At 37.7% G+C, this 22250-nt stretch overlaps 1 protein-coding gene across 3 annotated transcripts in view; it reads left to right on the top strand.

Moving 5' to 3' along the window:
* Nucleotides 1-21691, top strand: part of LOC102030467 (chromosome unknown open reading frame, human C9orf135) — a 74743-nt gene extending 53052 nt beyond the window's left edge. The window contains exons 6-7 of one of the 3 annotated variants that reach the window (XR_001234831.1): nt 7281-7338; nt 21405-21439. Coding sequence is in view for 1 of the 3 variants with exons in the window: in XM_005388557.2 (XP_005388614.1) it covers nt 7281-7338; nt 21405-21593 (247 nt within the window). In the remaining 2 variants the exon portion in view is untranslated. Of the gene's footprint in view, nt 1-7280; nt 7339-21404 lie in introns of those variants that run through there. The other 2 variants (XM_005388557.2, XR_001234830.1) reach the window with 2 other exon arrangements.
* The last annotated feature ends 559 nt before the right edge of the window (nt 21692-22250 follow it).

The raw sequence follows: 22250 nt of genomic DNA, 5'->3' as shown, positions 1-22250 counted from the left end.
TGTGGCATGTCATGGTAAGGAAAAAGCAGCAAAGTTTCATGAAGTTTAATCAGGCAGTTGTACATTCAGAGGGAGCAGGCTTGCACTGGTGGGAAGGAAAATGGCAAGAGCACTTACACCATGTGTTGTGTGTAAGAATTTAAAATATTGCTCGGGGTCTAAGGCACTTCTCATTGGGTCTTTAGAGCATGGCTGACAGCATGATTGACGGGTGCTGAGTCGTGTCTGTATCTATCATGTACGTCCTTTCCCATAATTCACTCTGTTATAATCAGGTGTATGAGATGCAGCCCTTGTGCATGAACTTTCAGTGAGCTCCAAGTGAAGACAGATTACTCTCAGTCAGTGGTGGCAAACCTATGCCATGTGTGCTGCATCGGGGTTGTTTGTATCACTGAAAGCTCCGAAAGGTTTGCCATTCCTGCCAGGGTCATGGTGGAGAACCTAGCACACATGTGTCTTATCTCTACCTCCATGTAGTAGACTTCAGGATAAAGGTCTGGGGGTTGGCCCTAGAGTATTGCCCAGGTTCAGGTGAGTGGAGGGGAGTGGTCTCAGAACCCCAGTTGTACTATCTATACAGATATTCCTCGTTTAACAACCAACAACCCACCTCGTTAACAACTGTTCAGACTTAAGATTGAGGCATGCTATTCGAACTTATAACCTGTTGTTCAGACTTAATGACCCTCATTCAGACTTATGACGCAAGAACATGAGTGGCAGTGTGGCCTTACTGTGGCTCCTTCTATAGTAGAGCACTGTAATTTTTGCTGATTGCAATGTACAGTACTGTCCTATGGTTTTATGCTCTGCTACACATTATAGCACTGCATGTAAGCGTTATGAAAATAAAAGCAAAGGCATCCAGTTGGAGTTTCCTTTGACCCTTTCTTTGTTCTGAATAATGCATTGTACATACTGTACTATCTCTAATTCCTCATTTAGCAATCGATTTGGTTAACAACCTAGTCGCAGGAACTCAACTCGTTCACTAAACAAGGAATGTCTGTGTTAATGAGATCCATTTTAAATTAATTGTTTTCTTTGAGACACTTACTTGCATTTAGATGCCTAGGTGGGACCCTGCATTTGGTCAGTATACGCCATGTGCCCTTGTTCTCACCGCCGCAAGGCTGGGTGCAAAAATATCTGTTCCTCTTCCTGATGAGAAGGAAAGAAAAAAAGAGGAGAAATGAAAGAAAAAGAAAGAGAAAGAAAGACTTGACTTTTAAGGTTCTTCCAAATTTAAGAAACTGTGATTCTGGACGTTTGGATACCTCATCTTGTCACCAGTTCAGACATGTTACAACTGGTGTCAGTGGAGAGGCAGGTGTTTTAAATACCGTAGTTCTAACAATAATGTTAAAATTAGACCTTTTTTCCCTTCCTATCTTACCAAACACCTTCACTTGTTCTCCACCTTATAAAATGTCTCCTAACTGCACCTGTCAAAGGTCAAAGCGGGCACGTGTGGCAAATTGTGGGTGGTGTTGGAGGGAAGCCAGCTGTCTGCCTTCCAAGCATCCTTACAATGTGCCATTATCCTGGTGAATTTTGTAGCATCTGCTCTTTAGTTTTACATTTCCAGAAAGACCATTTTATCTGTGCTTCAGAATTTATCTGACTCATGGAGATTGACTTGTGCTCATTAAACTCAAAAGAAAAGCCAGAATTCTAATTAGTTAATTTATAATGAGAAATAAAATTTTCAAGCACACTAGACAGTCATGTCAGCCTAATAAAAGCATTCTCTCTCTGTAAGAAACCATATGGGAAGCCAGATTATAATCAGAATGTGGTTTAGTGTTTGGAATCTGAGCCAGGGGAGTTGGTTACATGATTACAATGATTAATGGCCTTGGACTCCGATTGTCTGATTGTAATAGGAGTCTTTCAGTTATAGATGACAGAAACACAATTAAAATAAGCTAGGGCAGAAAAGGAGAAGTTTATTAAAAGAGTACTGGAGTACTTCATAGAACAATCATAAAGTCTATGGTGGAGCTTGACTTCAGGGTTAACTGGAATCGGGAAGAGAAAACTGTTCAGATTCTCTTCCTAGTGGCTATATTCATTCCCTCTGAGGATCAACTTCTTCTATATGGTGAGGACAATACATCTCTTGGTTCCTGTCATAGACAAGTGACTGGCCCTTTCCTGATTCTATCAAAAAAGAGAAACTAAAGGAGAGCCCTAGCCACAATGGGGCTGAGGCTGATATTTGGACCTAACAGCTATGAACAGAAATGGGAGTGGCAGAGCAGAGGGACCCAGCATAGGTTTGCTCCTGGTGGCTCCAGATATACTAATTTATCATTCTGGGCTGCCGGTGAATCCAGTTGGTGTATAGTCATTGATGTAGTCCAGTGCTGCTTCCAGAGACAGATCTATTTATGAGCCATGATGCCTCCTTCCCTACATAGACATTAATGCTGGGTGATAAGACATATGATATTCACCTTCAGTTTTGCAAGGTATTGATAATAGTGTATGAATAACACATCCCTTAATATCTTTGTAAAATTGTGAGGATCAAAATGACCAGTCGAATGGACATGAAATGGCATGTCAGTGCTGTTTTGTTTTGCATTTCACAAGTTACTGGATTTACAAGTACATTTTAAGACTGAATTTGTTTTGAATATTAATTAGCCATTCTGGTTCTTCAACTGTGAACTGATTGTTTATAATCTGTCCAGTTTTCTGGTGGGATTTCATCTCTTAGAGATTTGCAGGAGTTAAAAAAATTAATTATGGCTACTAAACCTATTGTGTTAAGTGCATAATGAACATCTTCTTCCAGTCTATGACTTTTCTTGGTGACTTTATTTATCATGTCTTTTGATGAGAAGTTTTAAATTATGATCTAGTCAGGAACCGGTATACTAAGTGTAAAATTTAAACCTTTTAGAAGTTTTCTATATGTGTATAACATATATAATATGTGCATGTGTGTAATACTTTTATTAGACTAGCAAATCAGCACCATTTGATCCAACTAATATTTCCCAACTAATTTATAAAGCTATTTTCAGGCTATACCAAATTCTTACACTTAAGTAAATTTATTCCTAAGCTTTGTATTCTACTTCACTGGTCTATGTGTGTATTGCTGGACTGATACATTGTCTTAAATACTCTGGCTTTGTGTTAAGCCTTGACACCTTGTTACATAAGTTTAATTATTTTGTTCTTTTTCAGAGTTATCTATATTCTCAGTGGCATTTTATGGAGTCCTATAACTGTTGGGATTCCTTGCCAAGTTCCATTAAATACATTGTTTGTGTTTGGATTGGCAAAGAGTTCAATTTACTAGATGGAATAATTGCCATCATGATATTGAACAATATCATGCATAAAAAAGTAATTATTTTATGTCCAACAAAATTTCATAATTTTTCTGTGTAAACGTCTTGCATATCTTCATTTGTATATATTCTCACAGGAAACTTAGAAATATCGTTATAATGATATGAATAAAAAATTTTCACTTTAACTACATGTTCTAATTTCTTGTTGCTGGTATGAGTATGCCATTTTGGTTTGGTTTTCTTCCAGTACCGGGAATCGAACTCACGACCTCGCGCTTGCCAGGCAGGCGCTGTGCCGCTGAGCTAAATCCCCAGCCCCCAAGTATGCCATTTTGTATAATGATCTTGTATCCAACAACCTGTTGAACTACCTTGTCACAATTTATAGATTCTCTGTCTGTCAATCTGTCTCTCTGTCTCTCTCTCTTTGTCTTTTTGAGACAGGTTTCACTATGCAGTTCAGGCTGACCTTTATAGATTCTCTTGGACATTAAAAATTTAGGAAATCTTTTCAGCTGTGGAAGAGGAAAATGTTTCTTTCTCCATTCCAATTATTATACTTCTTTTTCTTCTTTTAAATTGTATTTTCTAGGATCTGCAATATATCTTTCAACAGCCTGATGAAAGTCTTCTGTCACTGGTTGGGAGTATTTCTGCAGAAATTTTTTTTGAGCTGAATTTTTTGCTTCTCATTTGCTGTGTTCTTCACATAGTAATACTACCCTTTTCTGCTTATTAAATATCTTTGTTTTTCCTCCACCAGGTAGATAATCATAGGTTAAGTCTACCTCAGGGAAATGAGAAGTTTGAGGAGTTTGTTCAACATTTCAGTTCAAGAGTGCCCTCTACTGTTGGAATACTGAAGTTTTATTAACGCTGCCTGTTGCAGGGGGTGAGGGGGTGAGGGGGTGGTAAGTGGAAGGAAGGTCTACAGATCATGTGATATCTTACAGTTTTATGATCCTTTATTTCTGGTTTGGCTTCTTACTTTTCTTTATCTTCCTAGTTGCCCTCCTCTTTCCCAAAAGCACTGCCTTCCCAAAACTGCTATTCTTCACCTTCAGACTTGGAAAACCAAGGCTCAGATGCTCTAACCTCAAGCCTGTTCTCAGTACCACCCCCTTCAGGGGGAGGATACTGTCCTTCTGGAGGTGATGTCGTCTGTGTCCTGTCCCCTGTAGGGACCTGCTCCTTTTTCCTCTCTTCCACAACATCTTCGCCTCATTCAGTTCCAGCGTGGCCATTGATCTGGCTCTATTGACTGGACTATTCTACTTACCTACCTGTAAATTGAAGATTGTGATGTCAAAAGACAAAATCATAACATGTTAAAAGATTCAGATTGGCTTGTATTTGTACTTTAGAATTAAGCAACATCTCATCTTATAAAATTCAATGAGTGTTCTGATGAGCTGAGCAGGAAAGTTTGTTTTCATAGATGGAGAAGGCCAAAGGAAGCAGAAATGAACAAAAAACTGTTGTTTCAAGATAGTTTTCTTTTCCTTGTAAAGGTCAAAGTAGAGGGGATGAAACCTGGCTTGTTTGGGGATTTTGGCTCTCTCTGTCTCCCTCTCTCTCCTGATTTCTTGGGCGATAAATTAATTTTGCTTGGTGACATGGAATTAAGCACAAGTGAATCCTATTTACCAATAGATTTTCTATTCTACATTGTGCTTTGTGTGTGGTGTTTTATTGTTGACCTATGTGGTTTTCGAAAACAGACCTATGTAGAGATTTGCATTCAAGGGACCAAAGGGGTAAGGAGTGTGTTACACTCTTCCTTTATGACTGTAGATTTGTCATTTTGCCATTGTGATTCTGTCTCTTTCTGCCTCATATATATTGTTAGGTTATTGACGGGATTGTTACAGTCTTCTTGGTGACTTGTTCCTTTAATGACTGAGTGATAATCTCTATAATAGTTTTTGACTAAGTCCTTACATATGTTATTAACATAACTTTTTCTTGGTTAATATCTGCTGTATGTGTATTATTTATATACTTTTACTTTTTAACTTTGAAAGTATGTTTATTTTTAGATATTAAAGCACATAGCTGGGCATTTAAAAATATACCTCAATGTTCATTTTTTGTCTGAGAAAATATTTTCACTGATAAATGTAATCTCTGTATTTTCATTGTGATTACTAAAGCATTTAATTTTATTTTATGATTTAATTTTATGATTTTAATTTATCTTATGGTCAGAAATCATTTTCCCTATTCTTTTTAACTTCTTTTCCTTCTTATTAGCTTGGTATCTCTCAGTTTCTCTCATCCCCTTAGTTGCTGGTTTTAAAGTTATGCTTCCAATTTCTGTTCTTTTGGTCATCTGTACTCAAAATCTAGTGTGCATCACAATCACCTGGGTAGATTGTTAAACTATGTATTTTGTGGCCCATCCATAGATTCTCTAACTGAGTAGGTTTAGGGCGGGACACAAGTACAGTTGGCCCTACATAGCCAAAGGTTTCACATACACAGGTTCAGTCAATCACAGTTGAAAATATTTTTTGAAATATTGAAAACATTATGTCTATACTGAACACGTACAGATTTTTTCTTGTCATTGTTCCATAAACAATACACTATAAGAGTAATTTACTTAGTATTTACATTACATAAGGTTTTATAAAGAATCTAGGCATGATTTGCAGTGTGTGGGAGGTTGTGCGCAGGTTATATTCAAATACTACAGCATTTTACACACAGGATTTGAGCATCCGCAGATCTTTGTATCTTTGGGACATCTGAAGCCAGTTCTTTAACACACAGAGATTATTGCAGTTTCATTTTTATTAAGTTCCCAGGTTCTGCTGTGATTTTGGGAACCATGCCTTGAGACCTAGCAGAAATTGGTATTTAGTACCAGTTTAAATACTAGCCATCTGGGCCTGGTGTGATAGCACGTGCCTGTAATCCCAGTACCCAGGAGGCTGAGATAGGAGGATCACAGTGAGTTTGAGGCCAGGCTGGGCTACAAAGGGAGTTCAAGGTCAATCTGAACTACATAGCGAAATCCTGTCTCAAAAAGACAAACAAATACATACACACATACATACATACATACTAGCCATATGTACGTAGCTCATCTACTTTGTTATTATTTGGGGATTCTTGTTGAATTTTCTAAAAAACTAGGTGGTTTCTTTGACCACCTATTCTTATAACATTGCCAGGAATAGAAGTAGTGTTTTCATTTCTCACTTGAGAATAGTTTTTGTTGTACACTAAGTTCCAAATGAAGAGAAATTTTCACGCAAGTTCCTCTGTGCTGGTAGTTGGGCTTTCTCTGGTCTCAAAAGTAGTCTTTACAGGTTCTTCATTGTAAATTGGACTTTAGCTCTTCGCCTCGCATGAACTTAAGCAACTTCTCTTGCCCTTGACACGCAGTTACAATTCCACTTCTAGGCTTGAGGCATCAGTTTTTATGTTTTCCACTGCAGTGAGCATCCTTTTCATTTTTAAACCCTCAGCATTTCCCTTTTGAGCTTGGCTAGGCTTGTACACTTGTATAGGGTTTAATGTAGCATTTCTGTGGGTTTAATAGGGTGATGGCTGCGGACACTCCATGATCTCAGCCTACCTAATTGTCTTGTATTATCTCTTCTGCTGTCACCCAGCAGAAAACATGACATACGAAGTCAAAAAGGATTTGAGACAAGGGAGGGTTGTAGAGAGAACTAGTGGAATGCAGAGCACCTGAGCTAGGGGCTTGGACCTTGGTGGCCACAGGTACGATTAGTGCAGAGCAGTAGTAGGTAGTGCTTAAGTGGACATAATTGAAGGAGGGGTGGCACGTGGTAGTAGTAAAACTATAAACAAGGCCTGGGACAGTTGTCACCTTTAAACATTCTACTAGGACCAGTCCTTCCAGAAATGTTATTTCCTATAAAATATATACGACTAAAAATTTAAAATATCTCTTTGGAGTCATTTTTTCTCAAATACTGACCTCTCTTTTAGGTACGATTTAACAACATACTCGGAAGATTATGTTCCGCCCTATGATTATCAGCCACAGGTGAGTACAAGAACCATATTTTAATATTTATTTATGTACTTAAAATGACGTGTTAGATCTGGGTTCAATAGTCAGTCTTGGGAGGAAAGGAGAAATTGCTAAGATTTATGATGTTATATATTTATTTAGACATATTCACTGTTTGTGAAAATCAGTAGAATATTTTATGGTTATGATTTAATTTTGGAAATTTACAGATTTGGGGAAAATACTGCAGTGTCCAAAACACTAGTCACTTTATTCCTTATTTTGTTTATTACCCTTTACCTAAAACCTAATTTATCTGGAATAAGAAACCATCTGTCTATTCATTTGTATCATGTGGACAAATATAGGTATGTGGCCTAATTTTCCTATAGGGAATGTGGATGTTGATTTTTAAAAGTACAGTTATAATAGGAATATATTTGTACTTTATACAAGACAATGTGTATGTTGCCTAGAATGTGTGAAGCCATGGATTTGATACGCAGCACTACCAAAGCAACCAGCACCAACAAAAGAATTACGCAACAGAAACAACATAAACCTACTTCCCACTGTCCTTGCTTTAGAAGTCTTACCAGTGGTAGGGGCTGGGGATTTAGCTCAGCGGCAAAAGCGCCTGCCTGGCAAGCGCAAGGTCGTGAGTTCGGTTCCTGGTACCGGAGAAAAACAAAACAAAACAAAACAACAACAAAAAAAAATAGAAGTCTTACCAGTGGAATAGACATGGCATAGAAAGAAGAAATCTAAGTATTAAAGGAGAGAGAAAAAAATCATCTTCAGATATGTGACTACTTACTTAGGAGAATCAAGATATTAAACTGAGAAGTACTTAAAATGAATAAAAGAATAGCTTTCCTTCATATCCGCACTAAGCAGTTACAACATTATAAAAGAAAAACCCATACAAATCATTATGGCAACACCAACTTAAAATATTTTTATGAGGAAAATTTTACTAAAATTCAGTAAAACAAAAAAAGATGCGATAGCTTATCTCCCCAGGTGACAGACTTTCCTGTCTGCATAGGTTACTTGCTCAGTGAGAAGCGACTGTTCCTGAACCTGGCTGTCAGGTCACTGATATGATCAGTAGAGTGTGGCAGGAGTGACTCTCTGCCAGATGTAAGCCTCACCTTAATTAAGAGGACTGCTTCCGCCTCTCAAACTCCTGAAAAATCACGTGAAAAACCCCGGCTGAGGTGCTTGATGTATGAGCAAGGAAGCCATCTTTGACTTCCAACTTGAGTAAGCCTAGCCTGCAACTGCAGTTGCCATGTGACTGCCCTCCATGAGCACAGAAGAGACTGAAGCCTTAAGTTTGTTTGTTTAAAAGAAAAAGTAAAAAGTAATTGAGGCAGAAATCTTGAATAAAAGAGAATAGTTACCACTTTATGAAAATGGAAAGCTAACTATAAAGTTGAAAGTGTAATATAATTATAACCAAAACCTCCAAGGTTTTGCTTTCTATCAGAATTGAAGATTCTGAGAATTACTTGAAGGAGTGCATAGATTAGAATAACAATTTTAAGGGCTGGGGATTTAGCTCAGCGGCAAAGCGCCTGCCTAGCAAGCGCAAGGTCGTGAGTTCGGTTCCCGGTACCGGAGAAAAACCAAAAAAAAAAAAAAAGAATAACAATTTTAGAAAGGTGGCAATAAAGGATTTATGACATCACCTTTCTTATATGTTACATAATAACATTTAAGCTGTGAAACAAACATGACAACTTATGGATTGATATACTTCATACATACAAAATTCATGCCTACCTGCAGGAAGAATATTAAACACCCTAGATAAATGAACCAAGAGCACACATGGGCAGTTTACAAGGTAGGAAATGTAACTGACTAATAAACATAAACAAAAGGTCTATTTACAAACAATAAAAGATGTGCATTAAAATAATAAGGTTATTTTCTTGTTAACATTGGAAATATTTTTAGAAATTCATAATATTCAGTGGGATGAAGATGGAGATGGATGCTTTTATCTGTTGGTGGGCCAATTGCATATTGGCTTTTTTTGTTTGTTTTTTTCCAGTACCAGGAATTGAACTCACAACCTTGCACTTGCCAGGCAGGCACTGTGCTGCTGAGCTAAATCCCCAGCCCCATGCATATTGTTTTAATCTTCCTGGAAAGGAATTTGGTGATATGTATTAAGATGCGATTTGACCAAATAGTTCTTCTTCTAGGAAATGTTTCCAATGAAAAATAATTCAAACTAGAGATAAAATCTGTGTCCAAATATGCTAATTACTGAATTATTTATGATGGTAAAATTTGGGAAGTGCCTAAATGTTTAGTATTAGGAATAATGTTAATTGAATATGTGATAAACATATCATAAGACACTATGCAGCCTTTAAAATGTTCATAGATAGTTGCTAGTGTCATAATAAATCTTAATTGAAGGTTAAAAGAACTTAAAGATACAAAATTATGTATCTAAACTATGTGAAAACATACAGAAAGTTTTGCAACTGGAAAAACTATAATAATGCTAGTTTGTATGGTGAAGCTCTGCATCATTTCCAGTGTTGTTTTTTTGTTTTGTTTTGTTTTTTTTGCTTGTTGCTGTCTTTGATTGTTTGATCAACCTTACGTTATTTTGTCTGGTGGACTGAGCAACATGGTTGAAGATAACAGTATGTAATGTAGTAACCATTGTAAGTTCCTGATATTTTAAAGGTCATGTATCACTTTTGTTGTTCATGTGTTGTTTTGATTTTGTCTTCATTGTTGTTTTGTCAGCTTTTTAATTTTTAAAATAAAAATAGCTAGTTAAATTAGCCATTGAATGTTGAGATTCTAGGTAATTTTCTTCATTTACACTTTTTAAAGTTTTCCAGTGCAACAATCATTGTTATTTATTATTTAAAATAATATTTAATAATATTTACTATTTAAAATAATATTTAATAATATTTATTATTTAAGAATGCATTTTATATTTACATAGAACTTGTACATAGTACATTTAATAGAACCTAATAAAAACTCACAAAATTTAAAGGACTAAATGTGATAAATGTAAAGAATATAAAATATTAAGATACAATATGTCTGTGTACCAATTTTGCAAGATGAATGTAATTATTATGTATTATAAACATATACTAATAAAAAATATATAGCTAATATGTTATACTGTATGTTCAAAAAATGGTTAAGATGATAAAATTTATGTTTTCCACAAAAACAGAGGGAAAAAAGACAAAAAATAAAGAATGTGATACATATTCTTAAGGCATGTAAATCTTTAGCTATTATGTTATATATACATGATCTTAATATTTTCAAAATTGTTTCTAATATTTCTGTCACTGCTGTTTTCCATTTTAGCTGCAAAGCATGCCACAACATTTGTCTGAATTTATTACAGCCTCAATGCAAATTATGCATGTGCATGCTGACTTTGGATGTATACATATAGGGATGGTTTTGTACATCGATAGGCAAACAGTTGTGGCTTTGAACCTTGTCCTTCTGCTAGTCCTAGGGGACCACATATCCTAGGCTTCGGCTTCAACCTTGGGATCTGCTGATGGTGTTTATGCATCTTTGCAGGGCTTCAGCGGACTTTCCTAGTTGATTGGAATACAATAAGATTTTCCTTTTACTGGGTGAAATATCCAGTTGTTAAATGGGTAGAAGGAAGAAAAGGAGGGACAGGGATAGGAAAGGGAGGAAGGACTGGAAGGAAAAAAGGAAAGAAGAGAGAAGGAAGACAGAAGAAATAAAGGGAGAGAGAACACAATGAAATAACATTTATTGTTCACTATGTCCTGGGCACTGGCCTAGTTGTCTTACATGTGTTAGCTATTTAACCGTCACAATTATCCTGAGAAATCATACTTTTTAGAGTATTGGGAATGTGTATCTCAGAGAGGTTAAATATCAGTGACAACATAGCAGATAAGAGTCCATCATGATCCTAGGTCTGAATCCAGACGTCATACCTTCAGCTACTTTGTACAAACATCAGTTTCCCTGCAGGCCTTGGTCTCCTTACCTGAAGCTCGGTGGGTTGGACAGCATGGTGGTTAATTTTATGTGTCAACCTTGCTAGATTATGATGCCTAATTATTTAGTCAAATACTGGTCTAGATGTTGCCACGAAGGTTTTTTGTATGTGTGACTAACATTCACAATCACTTAACTGTAAGTAAAGGAGATTATCCTTAATAACGTGGCTGAACTTCTAGTCAGTTGACAGATTGAAAAACAAAGAACAGGTTTTCTGGAGAAGAAATTGTGTCTTAAAACTGTGGCATAGAAATCCTGCCTATTTCCAACCTGTCAGTATGCCCCATGGATTTAAGACCTGGCAGCCCCACAATCGTATAACCATGTGAACCAGTTCCTTAAAATCCCTCTCTCTCCTCTCTTGCTTCCTCCTCCTGCCCCTCTTTCCTCTGCTTCCTGTTCATTCTGTTTCTCTGAAGCATCCTGATATACAAAGAATGATCTTTACTGTAAAGTGCTCTAATTCTTCTATTTAATTTGATTTGACTCTGTCATTGATCTTGTTCACTTGCAAAACATTTATTTTATGACCATGTAATCTTTTTGATTAAAGACCTTGGCAGACATTTAATTCAAGTCTGCCTGAAAATTAGGAAATAAATATTTTAGCTCCCTGATCACCTCATGTTTCACCAACAGTGCAGAAATTGTGTAGTCTCAATTGCCAGGAAAATCAGATTGTCGGGTATTTTTAGTGTGCACCCTTTCTGTAGAAAGACACCTTGTTTCTTCTGAAACTTTAGCTTTGTCTTATATTGCCTTCTTAAGAAACCACAATTCACCTTTTGTTTCTAGGCTGGGTCAGAAAGCTCATTTCTACTTTAGACAATTTGGCATTGTGAGAAATTTTATTTTCGTTTTTGTTAATATGTTTAATTTCTACAGTAAACATATTGACTTTTGTAAGAGAAAAAAGTTGTTTTAAGAGTTGAGAACCCTAGACCTCAAATTTATACATAACCCTTAGGTTATACCATGGCAAATGTAAGTCAGTCACTGAAGCAAATTTCCTCACAAAATATAGACAAAAGAATAAGAAAAATGTTATTTTTATATGATTAAAATAATGAGACTTAGTTACTTTTTTCTCATTGCTGGGACAAAATACCTGACACCCAAAGTTAAAGAGGAAAAGTTTATTTAACTGAGTTTGTAGAGGTTTCATTCCATAATCAGCTGGCTCCAAGGCAGGGTGGCATGGCACAGGGGCAGCCATTCATGGCAGCAGAAGATACCAAAAGCAACAAGAGCAGAAGTGGGGAGTGAGCCTCCTTCTGTCCCTTATATTGTATGCAGGCTACCCACCCTAGGGTGAGTATAGCACCCACATCCCCAGTCCCAGCAATAGACAGTGAAATGATCACAAACTCTCAGTTCAGGCCACTCCTAAAGGCCTGCTCTTCATAACCACATGAGGCTTTGGAGGGACATCCAGACACAAACCATAACAAAGACTAAGCAACACTTCTGCCTTAGAAAGGAAAAAGTGTCAGTAGGGTGCTGCTATTTTTGTTGCTGGCTGTAACTAAGATTTATGTCATTAATCTTTAAAAGTCAGTTTATTTTGTGACATGTTTATACAAATTTCCATATTTTTCCGTGTAATAAAACCTTCATATGTTGACCAGATTCATTTATGATACAGATATTTCTATTTATACCATCACCTAAACTTTTTTATACTTTCCAAGATTGTTTTCCTATGGTTGAATGCTTCTATTTGTTATAAATGCTTTTTCCCTGATAGAATTTTATCCAAAAATGTATTAAATGTTTCTTAAATATATAACAAAATATATCCTATTTATCTATACATCTGCCAATTAAGCTTATGTTTGCATTGTAAATAAAATCACTCCCAGTTTTGTGAAGAACATGAGCAGAGAGATCTGCTGGCCAGTGGGCCTCAGGATAGATAAAGCAGACTTAGTCATAGAGGAATTTTTCTTTTCCTCCTAAACCACACTGTGTGTGCACTTAGAAGACAACTTTATTAGAGGAGGCAGGTTCTCAGTCACATGCATATAATGTACACGATGTATACTGAAAATAATAAAAGAAAATATCACAGCAGTCTACTCTTGTGCCTGCTTTCATTCCATCCAATGTGACATTTGCATAAATAAGCTTGCTGCATCCAATGCCTTTTAAAAAGTAAGTGGCATATGCAAGATGAACACACAGGCGTACTAGGGACAGAGGTTCTTCACTGTACTGATGCCAGGTGGCTAATAGCTGCTTTAATGGTGGACACAAGGTTAGTTCACAGTGACTGATTTGGCCAGGAAACACGATCCATTATGCATTTTTTAATGGATGAACTAGATGAAGGAATTGAGGCTATGCTTGCAAATTGTCATATGATATTAGGCAGAGTTATTGGTGTTCCAGAAGGCAGGCTGAAAACTGAAAACGACCTTGAAAAATAAAGCTATCAAAAATAAAAAGATCCTAATGAAAGAGGGTAAAATCAGATAGGACTAAATATAAGCAAGGAAAAGCCTACCAGAGAACTGGGAAAATATTGGGTGAAGACTGGATATACAATTGACTGAGAAATAGCAGTGCAATTTTATTTTGAGTAACCAGGGAGATGTAGGAGATCATGGTGTTTTCTTAGAAGAAGAATGTCGCATTTAAGGGGCAGCGGGGACTGAGGTGGCGTGGGCATCTAAGAGCTCATCACCTAAAGATTGCTGATACATTTTATCATGTAAGTGATAAAACTGTGTTCTCTTTGAAATAATGGGGGAAGGTTGACTGGGAAACCTACTCACCTGCAGGACCTTCGGTAACACCCTGTCTGTCAGGTACTGGTGAAGGAGAGGAAGAAGTAAGCTTTCTGAACCAGCTTTCTTCAGTGTAGCTTTCCTTTGCACTGATTCTCTTGTTGTTTTTTTTTTTTCAGTACCGGAAATCTAACTCAAGACCTTGTGCTTGCCAGGCAGGCACTGTGCCGCCGAGCTAAATCCCCAGCCCCCTTTACACTGATTCTCTTGCTATGTCTTCAGTGGTTGCTATTTCTGCGGGGCTTCTTCTGCCCTCGCCTTCTGTTTCACTTTTCATCAGCATGTTTTGTTGAACTACCTCAACCCTTCCCTCAAACTGTGCAGTGAAGGATGGCTGGGGACTGACTGACACTGCTGCGTTTTGTCAAGTCTTGCTCTCGGTCAGCTTCTTTGGAAGTTAGCACGCTTGCCTGTCACTGCATTCTTCACTCTCTCTACCCCTTCGGGACCTGTGACTTTGCAACACGATCTTCCTACGTCCTCTCTGTTGTTTTGGCGTCTTTACATATGCAACCATGACTGTCCCCAACATGTAGTTACCAGAACCCTGCTCCTCCCATTTTACACAATCGGAGACAATTCATTTACTCCTGCACCTCTACACCAACTATCATTTTGGAAGCAGAGCTTTTTGTTGTTATGTATTTCCAGACTTAGCTAGAAAGTTTGAAGGACTGTTCAAGGAGATCTCAGATAATCTTTCAGTAGAATCACCAGTTGTCCACCATACGAGAGTGGGCCGGAGAACCATGCCCTGGTGCCCTAAATAGATCCATGTATAATCCTTAGGCTGTGCAGCTATGGCACAATTTTCAACCTCAGAAAAAACTGATAGAGTACAATTACGTAATCCACAGTCCCTATGCAAATGTCATCCACAGTCCCGGGAATGCTCTCCACAGCTATTTTTTCCCTGCCAGTGCTCACTGCTGTGCATGGGGCACTGACTTCTCTCCAGGCCATCTGTCCCACAGCACCACCTTCCAAGTAAATATTTTGTTCTGATGCTATGTCAACTTTAAAATGTCTAAAGTGTGCCTCATCATTTCCCCCTTAGAAGAAGTCCACCCCACCCTCAGGTCTTTCTTATTCTTTGCAGTGGTGTTATAACTGTCCCAGCTTCCCAGATGTGACACTATAAGTCAGGTTTGTTTCTTTGTCCTCAGCCATGTAAGAGCTTGAGTTCTTCCTGTGAAATTTCTCTTCCACCTTGATGCTGCATAAGTCTTTTTGTATAATGTCTATCCAGTCCACACGTCAGACATATTCTTCCAGTTACCCTCACCCATCTCAAGGCTCAGAAAGAGCTGTCCAATGCTTGTCCCGCCTTAAGTAAACTTAATCAGAAATCAGGGTCTGAGTAACACTAAATAGTAGGCCACCCAACAACATGTGGCAGTTCACACAGTGTTTCTATACATAATTTCTTGTTTTTCTTTTTTTTTTTGGTTTTTCTCCGGTACCAGGAACTGAACTCACGACCTTGCGCTTGCCAGGCAGACTCTTTGCCGCTGAGCTAAATCCCCAGCCTTTCTATACATAATTTCTAAACACTTCTCTCTGCCAGTAGAGAAATGTTAAGCAAAGATTTAACTGTTATGTTAACTGTGTTCACCTCAAGTATGCAAAGAAAGTGTATCCAACTGATAAAGGGCCTTCTTCCTAAGCCCATCACCAGTGAGAAAACACTGACTCTTCATCCAATTAAAGCTTCCTTTGATTGCATAATTTAAATAGTTCCTATAAGAAGTGTTTAATCTCTCTTGAGAATGCTCTTGCTTTCTCAGAGATCATCTTCCATTCCTTGTGTTCTGTAAAGAGCTAAGATTACTGTTCTTTCAAAAGCCTGGTCACAAGGTTGGCCTTGGATGTCATCTAGAAACTTGGCTTTTAGGCTAAGAATTCCCTGATAAGAATGCTTCACTGTGCCTACACTGTTTGTGGAAACAATATGGGTTATACCAAATACCTATTTTCCTTCTGGGAGTCTGAAATTTTAGTACATGCCAGGCAGAGGGTGTCTGTGTGACCAGTTTTAGTAAAAACCTTGGACACTGAATCTCTAACGAGCTTCCCTAGTAAAGAATATGTCCCAACTCATTGCTGGGGGAAATATATCATCTGTGTGACTCTACTGGGAGAGGACATTTATGGTTTTGCACCTGGTTTCCTCTGGACTTCAGGCCATTTCTCTCGCTGATTTTGCTTTGTATCCTTTTGCTATAATATATCATAGCCATGAGTACAACTGTGTATTTACAACCTAGAAAATCATCAGACCTAGGGGGGATCTTGGGGGCCCTGACATATCCCACTTTTCTTCCTGGAAAGAGGAAGACGAAAGAAAAGGGTATTTTTTTCAAAAATGATTTCAACTAATGCTTCTATCCCATATCATTTACAATGTGATTGTGGAATTCTTCCCACTGAGAGGAAGAACCTTAGAATCTGAGTGATCTGCATCTGTTGTTCTTGTAACCTTATGGTCTTTTAAGGTTATTATCTGACGTGCAAGTGATGCCATGTGGCTTTTGAGGTTAGGGGTGATAAAAAATAATATACCTTTTTCTTGGCTTACTTTGTGGAGGGTTTGGCCTCGGAATTTAGTTACCATGCTGTGAGTAATCCCAAACAAATGCACAGAGAAGAGCTGTATAGTTGTTCTAGCCAAAAACTCAGTTGAGATGCTGCCAGACAGCCCACATAGCATCCAGTTGGAATGAAAGATGCTTTCAGCCTCTGGCACTGTAGTCACCCCCAACTTTCCAGTCTTCCTAGCAAGACTCTGGACATTGTGGAGCATAGACATGCTGTCCTTCCTGTACAAATTCCTGACCCAAAGAATCTGGAGACGTAATAAAATGGCTATTGTTTTACACTACCATGCATAGGTGGCTTGTCATACAGCAATAGTAGTGATGGCACTTCCTAAGATGACGTCTAGCTTATAAACAGAAGGATGTGGCTTGGCATCTCAGTGCCAGAGGGGAAAGAGTAGAGTTTTACATATGGTTTTTTCAGCCTGTTCCATTATCTAAGGTGACACTGTGGTCTTCCTGGTGTTCTTTTCTTTGCTGGCATTAGTGACTAACATATGTGGACATCGTAATTGGCAGTCCTTTCTGTTCCTCTCTGTGCTTGGTTGGAGGCTATAAAGCATGTCTGGGAGGCCCAAAGTCTTTTCCTGTTGGGAGCCACTGAAGCTGGAAAATAATTACACCTGCAGGACGAAGCCAGCTCGAGAACATAGGAGCTCCTGGAAGTGCGTAAACAAGCAGTTGTAACTTGTTAACTGATTGCTGAGCAGCGAGGTGGAAATTAACCAGCCTCTCGGAGGGTATAAATAAACACCCCTACTATTGAAAGTCAGTCCTCCTGCTCATCAGGCAAGAGGTAACTCCACCTGACCCCGGCTATTTGTCTCTTGTCTTTACTTTCTAAATCCTCTTGCCATTTTCTCTCTAGGAGACCGAGAGACCACCAAGTCCCACATTTTCCACTCCCCTGCTCTAGACTCCACAAAAGCTATGTGACTCCTTCGGTCCCCGTTCCAATGTTCAGCTCTGGAGCCCCTTTTAGTACCTCTTTCTGCAGACTTCTGGTACTTCCGGAGTGTGTCTATGACACAGGACACTGAACGTAGCTCACTACAGATAAATCTTAGAGGCTCCGTCTGCCTGACTATTCCAGGCAAGTGAAAGAGCAGTTTGAGAGGTGATACATCGCAAGAGTCCTTAACAGGAATGGGGGTAGATATGAGACTAAGTCTCTTTGCCATTATTCTCATTTACTGAATGTACTTTTCTCTGTCCAGGGTGAAGGGACTTTGCATAATTAAAGAAGAAATGGGAAAATTGGACAATATATTGGCCTGTTTTCCTTTCTTCCCTTACCCCGTATAGACTTTTCCCAGTCTTCCTGCTGTCTCTAATTCTTCCCTAAGGCTTCAGAGCCAAGGAGTTTTTCTACACATTTATAAAACTCTGTGATCTGACATTTGATCATTGATATTCTAAAGTCCTCAAGGTTGTCAGTTGGATTACAAGGCTATTGTCTTGCTAAAAAAAAAGAAATCCTATTTTGCCTGTTAGAAGCTGATATTACTTTGCTTTTTGGTAGGCATTTTTCCTGAAACAAAGTTTAGCATTCCTTTTGGGCAAGTGAGTAGTTATGTATAGTGAAAGGAGGAAAACATTATTAATTTTGAAACTTCCCCTCCTTTACTGGAGATACATCAAAGTATTTGCTTGCACTGAGCTCCTACTATTCCAGGTGTGAGCTATGGTTAATATTATGGTCCTTTAAGATTATCCTTGGTGTAACCTGCTTTTTAAATATTCTATTTCATGCTTTTTGCATTCAATTCTGAAAAGCATACTTGCTCTGCTTTCTTATGATAAATTATAGTCTCCAGAGTCTGACTAGTTTGTTCTACTTTTTATTTAGCTCTTCCATATTTGCTTCCTTCTGATTCCTGGTTATCTGCTTCATCACAAATTTACTGTTTGCCTATACTCTTACTTTCTATATATGCCCAGCTGCCTTGGTTTTCACTCATTCCCTTGCTCTGATTTGAAGTTCCTCAGTATTCCCATATTGCACATTATGCTGGTGCATCTCAGGATATTTAGAAAGTTGCACAAAACCCAGCTCCAATTGAATCAGGCAATAAAAGCAATGTATTGGCTCACATTCTTTCAAACATCAAACTTCAGGAAAGAATTACTATGGCATTGTATCGTGTTTCTCACTGATTCTCTTCTGCTTTTTAAGCTGTTCATTTCATGCTATAGTAGTTGTAGGAGAGCTGCCAATAACCACCTGGGCTGGATGTTTCCTCATTGACAGCTAATTGTGGGAAAAAATTCTTCTGTATAAACTATTGAATCAAATCTTGGGCTCTAATCTGTTTGAACAGAGTCAAACCCCATAGCTAATCCTGAACCTATTACTGTTTCAGAGAATATGCTAGTTTTCTTAGGCCGATTAGATTCGTCCCCAGGCCTGGTACTGGGGTTGATCCTACTCAGGTTGTCTGGCCACCATGCATTGGGAAACAGGAAAGGGAAAAGTGGATTCCAGGGGAGCTAAGGCCAGCTCTTCACATGATTCACCTCATGTTTTCCTAACTCGGTGCTCACAGACCTCACCTGGTAATCAGCCATAGAGGGAGTACTGATGCTACAGCAACTGGCACATGTTACATGTTAACTTTTTGCTTGTTTGTTTTGGATTTAGAGCTGGTGTACTGATACACCACCGATAATGGGAAGCACTCAATGTAATGTGTGTCAGTGGGCAGCAATCTCTTGACTAGTTTTCCTAACTCCAGAACTGCCCGCCTCAAGGTATTTTTTTTTTAAACAGCCTTACTGAGACATAATTCCTTATACCAAAAATCCACTCCTTTTAAAGTCTATGATTAATTGGTTTTTAATATATTCCATGGTTTTACACACTTCATCATAATCAATTTCATTGCCCCCAGAGGAAAACCCATGCCCTTTAACAGTCCCATCCTCCCCCAACTTTTCGTTCCACGGAGAATACTGTTTTACTTTTGTCTCTGGATTTGCCTGCTCTAGGCTTTCCATCTCGAAAATCATGTGGTCTTTTGGTTTTAGCTTCTTTCACTTAGCAAGCTGTTTCCAAGATTCGTCTACATGGCAGAACAGAAAATACCAAGAAGGTGTTTCATTTCTCCTGGGGCCAAATAATTTTTCACTGTCTCTATTATTTTCCTAAAACATTTCATCTGGTCACTCAAGTCATATCTTCCCCTCTTCCTAGGAGATGCTAACAGGACACAATTGAACTTACATTAGAAACTCTCTTTAGTTTGATCCCAGTAAGCATGGCAATGAGGAAGTCCTGTCTTCCTCTGAGGGGACAGTTTGGGCCAGTGATACTGAAGTGATTTTTTATTTTTGACAGTGCCGCTGAGGATTGAATCTAAGGGTCTTGAGTATGCTAGGCAAGCACTACATCACTAAGGTACAATCCCAGCCTTCAAATCTCATTTAAAGTACCTCTGCCTGACTGACCAACCATCCAGCCAACCAACCAACCAACCAACCAAATAACCAACCAACAAAAAAGACCAAAGAAATAAAGAAAAGCAAACTCCAAACAATACAAAATAGTGACATCAATATTATTTAGCCTTATGATTGTATTGTTCATATTTCTTTTCATGTCTTAATTATGAAAATTTCTGGAGAGAAAATGACGGTCATAGCCAGACTAATTTGTTATCTAGTTTAGTCATTTACTATTGGTTTTTCTTTACATTTTCTTCTTCTGAGATTTTAAGAAAATTATCTTTCCTTATGTGAAAATGGGAGTAAAATTTCATATTTCAGAGTCCAGTTATGTATTAAAAGACATAAGCCCTGAAGTACTGTGACCAACCCATAATAGTCACTCAGTAGATAAATGAACACCATCATGATTGAACATATGGTTACATTTTTTAATTATTTTCAACAAAACCAATCTAAGTTAGAACTACTTTGGTGTTCTTCCCTTATTTTATAGCTTTGGTGATTTAATTTCAATATTGTCAAAGTACTTTAAAAGTAGAACCAGTTTAAGAAGAAATTAGATAATCAGTTAGAAGGCTTTATGTTCCATGCCTGTCATCACCCCTAGTATAATCTGAAAGAATCAATATTTTCTTTGGGAAATGGTCAGTGATAATGTCTCATTTTATTACAATGAAACTTTCATGAAATGGCTTAAGTATAAACATTTTAAACTACAGTGGGTTTTGTTGAGGTAAATGTCTCATAGGAATGAATAATAGAGCTTGGCATTTTCCATTGTTGTGGGAAGTATGACTTGTACCAATCATAAACATGTAACCCAATATATTGTTCTTTGAGAAGACTCTAACTTATATTAACAACCAAAAAACGGATGTTGAGTGGTAGTTAAATTGTAACTGTTTTGGTCTTATTTAGATGATCATAAAATTTAAACTGTTTTTTATGCCGTGCACTTTACATTTAGGAAAAAACTTACATGTACAGCAATTTATCTTTTTAGTTTCATAAATAAAACAGCCATGAGCTAGAGTCTTCCTTCAAGGGTTGAAGTATTTATAAATGCACTAGCCATTTTTTTCATACTGACAGACCAAATTAATCAATTCTTGAAAATTTGCCTTTGATCATGGAAATATTATGATCAAAGTTTTGGAAATGCATCCCTTTACATATTTTAGTCATCAGATGTTCTTTCTTTTTTTTCTCCCTATAGGATTATGCCTGTCTGGATGATTACTCGATAGTCCACAGAAAGTGCCGTTCTCAGTTCACAGATCTAGATGGTTCCAAAAGATTTGGCATAAACACTTGGCATGATGAGAGTGGAATTTATGCTAATTCAGATGCGAAACAAAAACTCTACTCATTGACTGATAGCCCCATTGTCCCCCATCTAAAGTAATATAAGAATCAGATTCTCTAAGTAATGCAAGAATAATGCATGTTAATAATTTCCTGTATTAATAAATGTAATGGAAGTAGATTCCTTTAAACACAGAATGTTATGTTAGAAGAGTGTTTATATTTGAATTTTCATAAACTACCCTGCTGTTTTCTAGAATATGTTGTTTAGCAATCTACCTCATGATTGCTTGGCATGTGGCTCATTTTTAAAAAGTGAGGCCATTTAAATTCTATATGAAGACATTTTTTCCTTTAAAAAATTAGCTGACACGTAGTGATTGTACTTATTTATGTTATAACACATGATTTCCTGTATTAATAAATCATGTTTCAATAGAAGTATATGAGAGAAATGGCAGGGGAGAAAAAGAGGGGAGAGAAAGGGACAGAAATACAAAAGGAGGAGGAGGAGGAGGAGGAGGAGGAGAAGTACGAGGGGGGAGAGGAAAGAGAGAAATTTGGGGATTTCTATTTATAGATTTTTAATTCTCTTGGCATCTTGTTGCACTGTGTTTACTCAGGGTGATGTTTTATCTTATTCCAGATAAATTCTTTTGAGTCTATGGGGTAGCAGGGATGAAGACAATGAAATTTTAGTAAAACTTTAGGGGTTTGATGGGAAATCCAGTCATCCAGTATTTGTGTCACGGCAGTT

The sequence above is a fragment of the Chinchilla lanigera genome, unplaced genomic scaffold (genome assembly GCF_000276665.1).
Source record: "Chinchilla lanigera isolate Chin_1 unplaced genomic scaffold, ChiLan1.0 scaffold00033, whole genome shotgun sequence".
In the NCBI taxonomy this organism is placed as follows: domain Eukaryota; kingdom Metazoa; phylum Chordata; class Mammalia; order Rodentia; family Chinchillidae; genus Chinchilla; species Chinchilla lanigera.
This window is presented reverse-complemented; position numbering and strand designations above follow the sequence as displayed.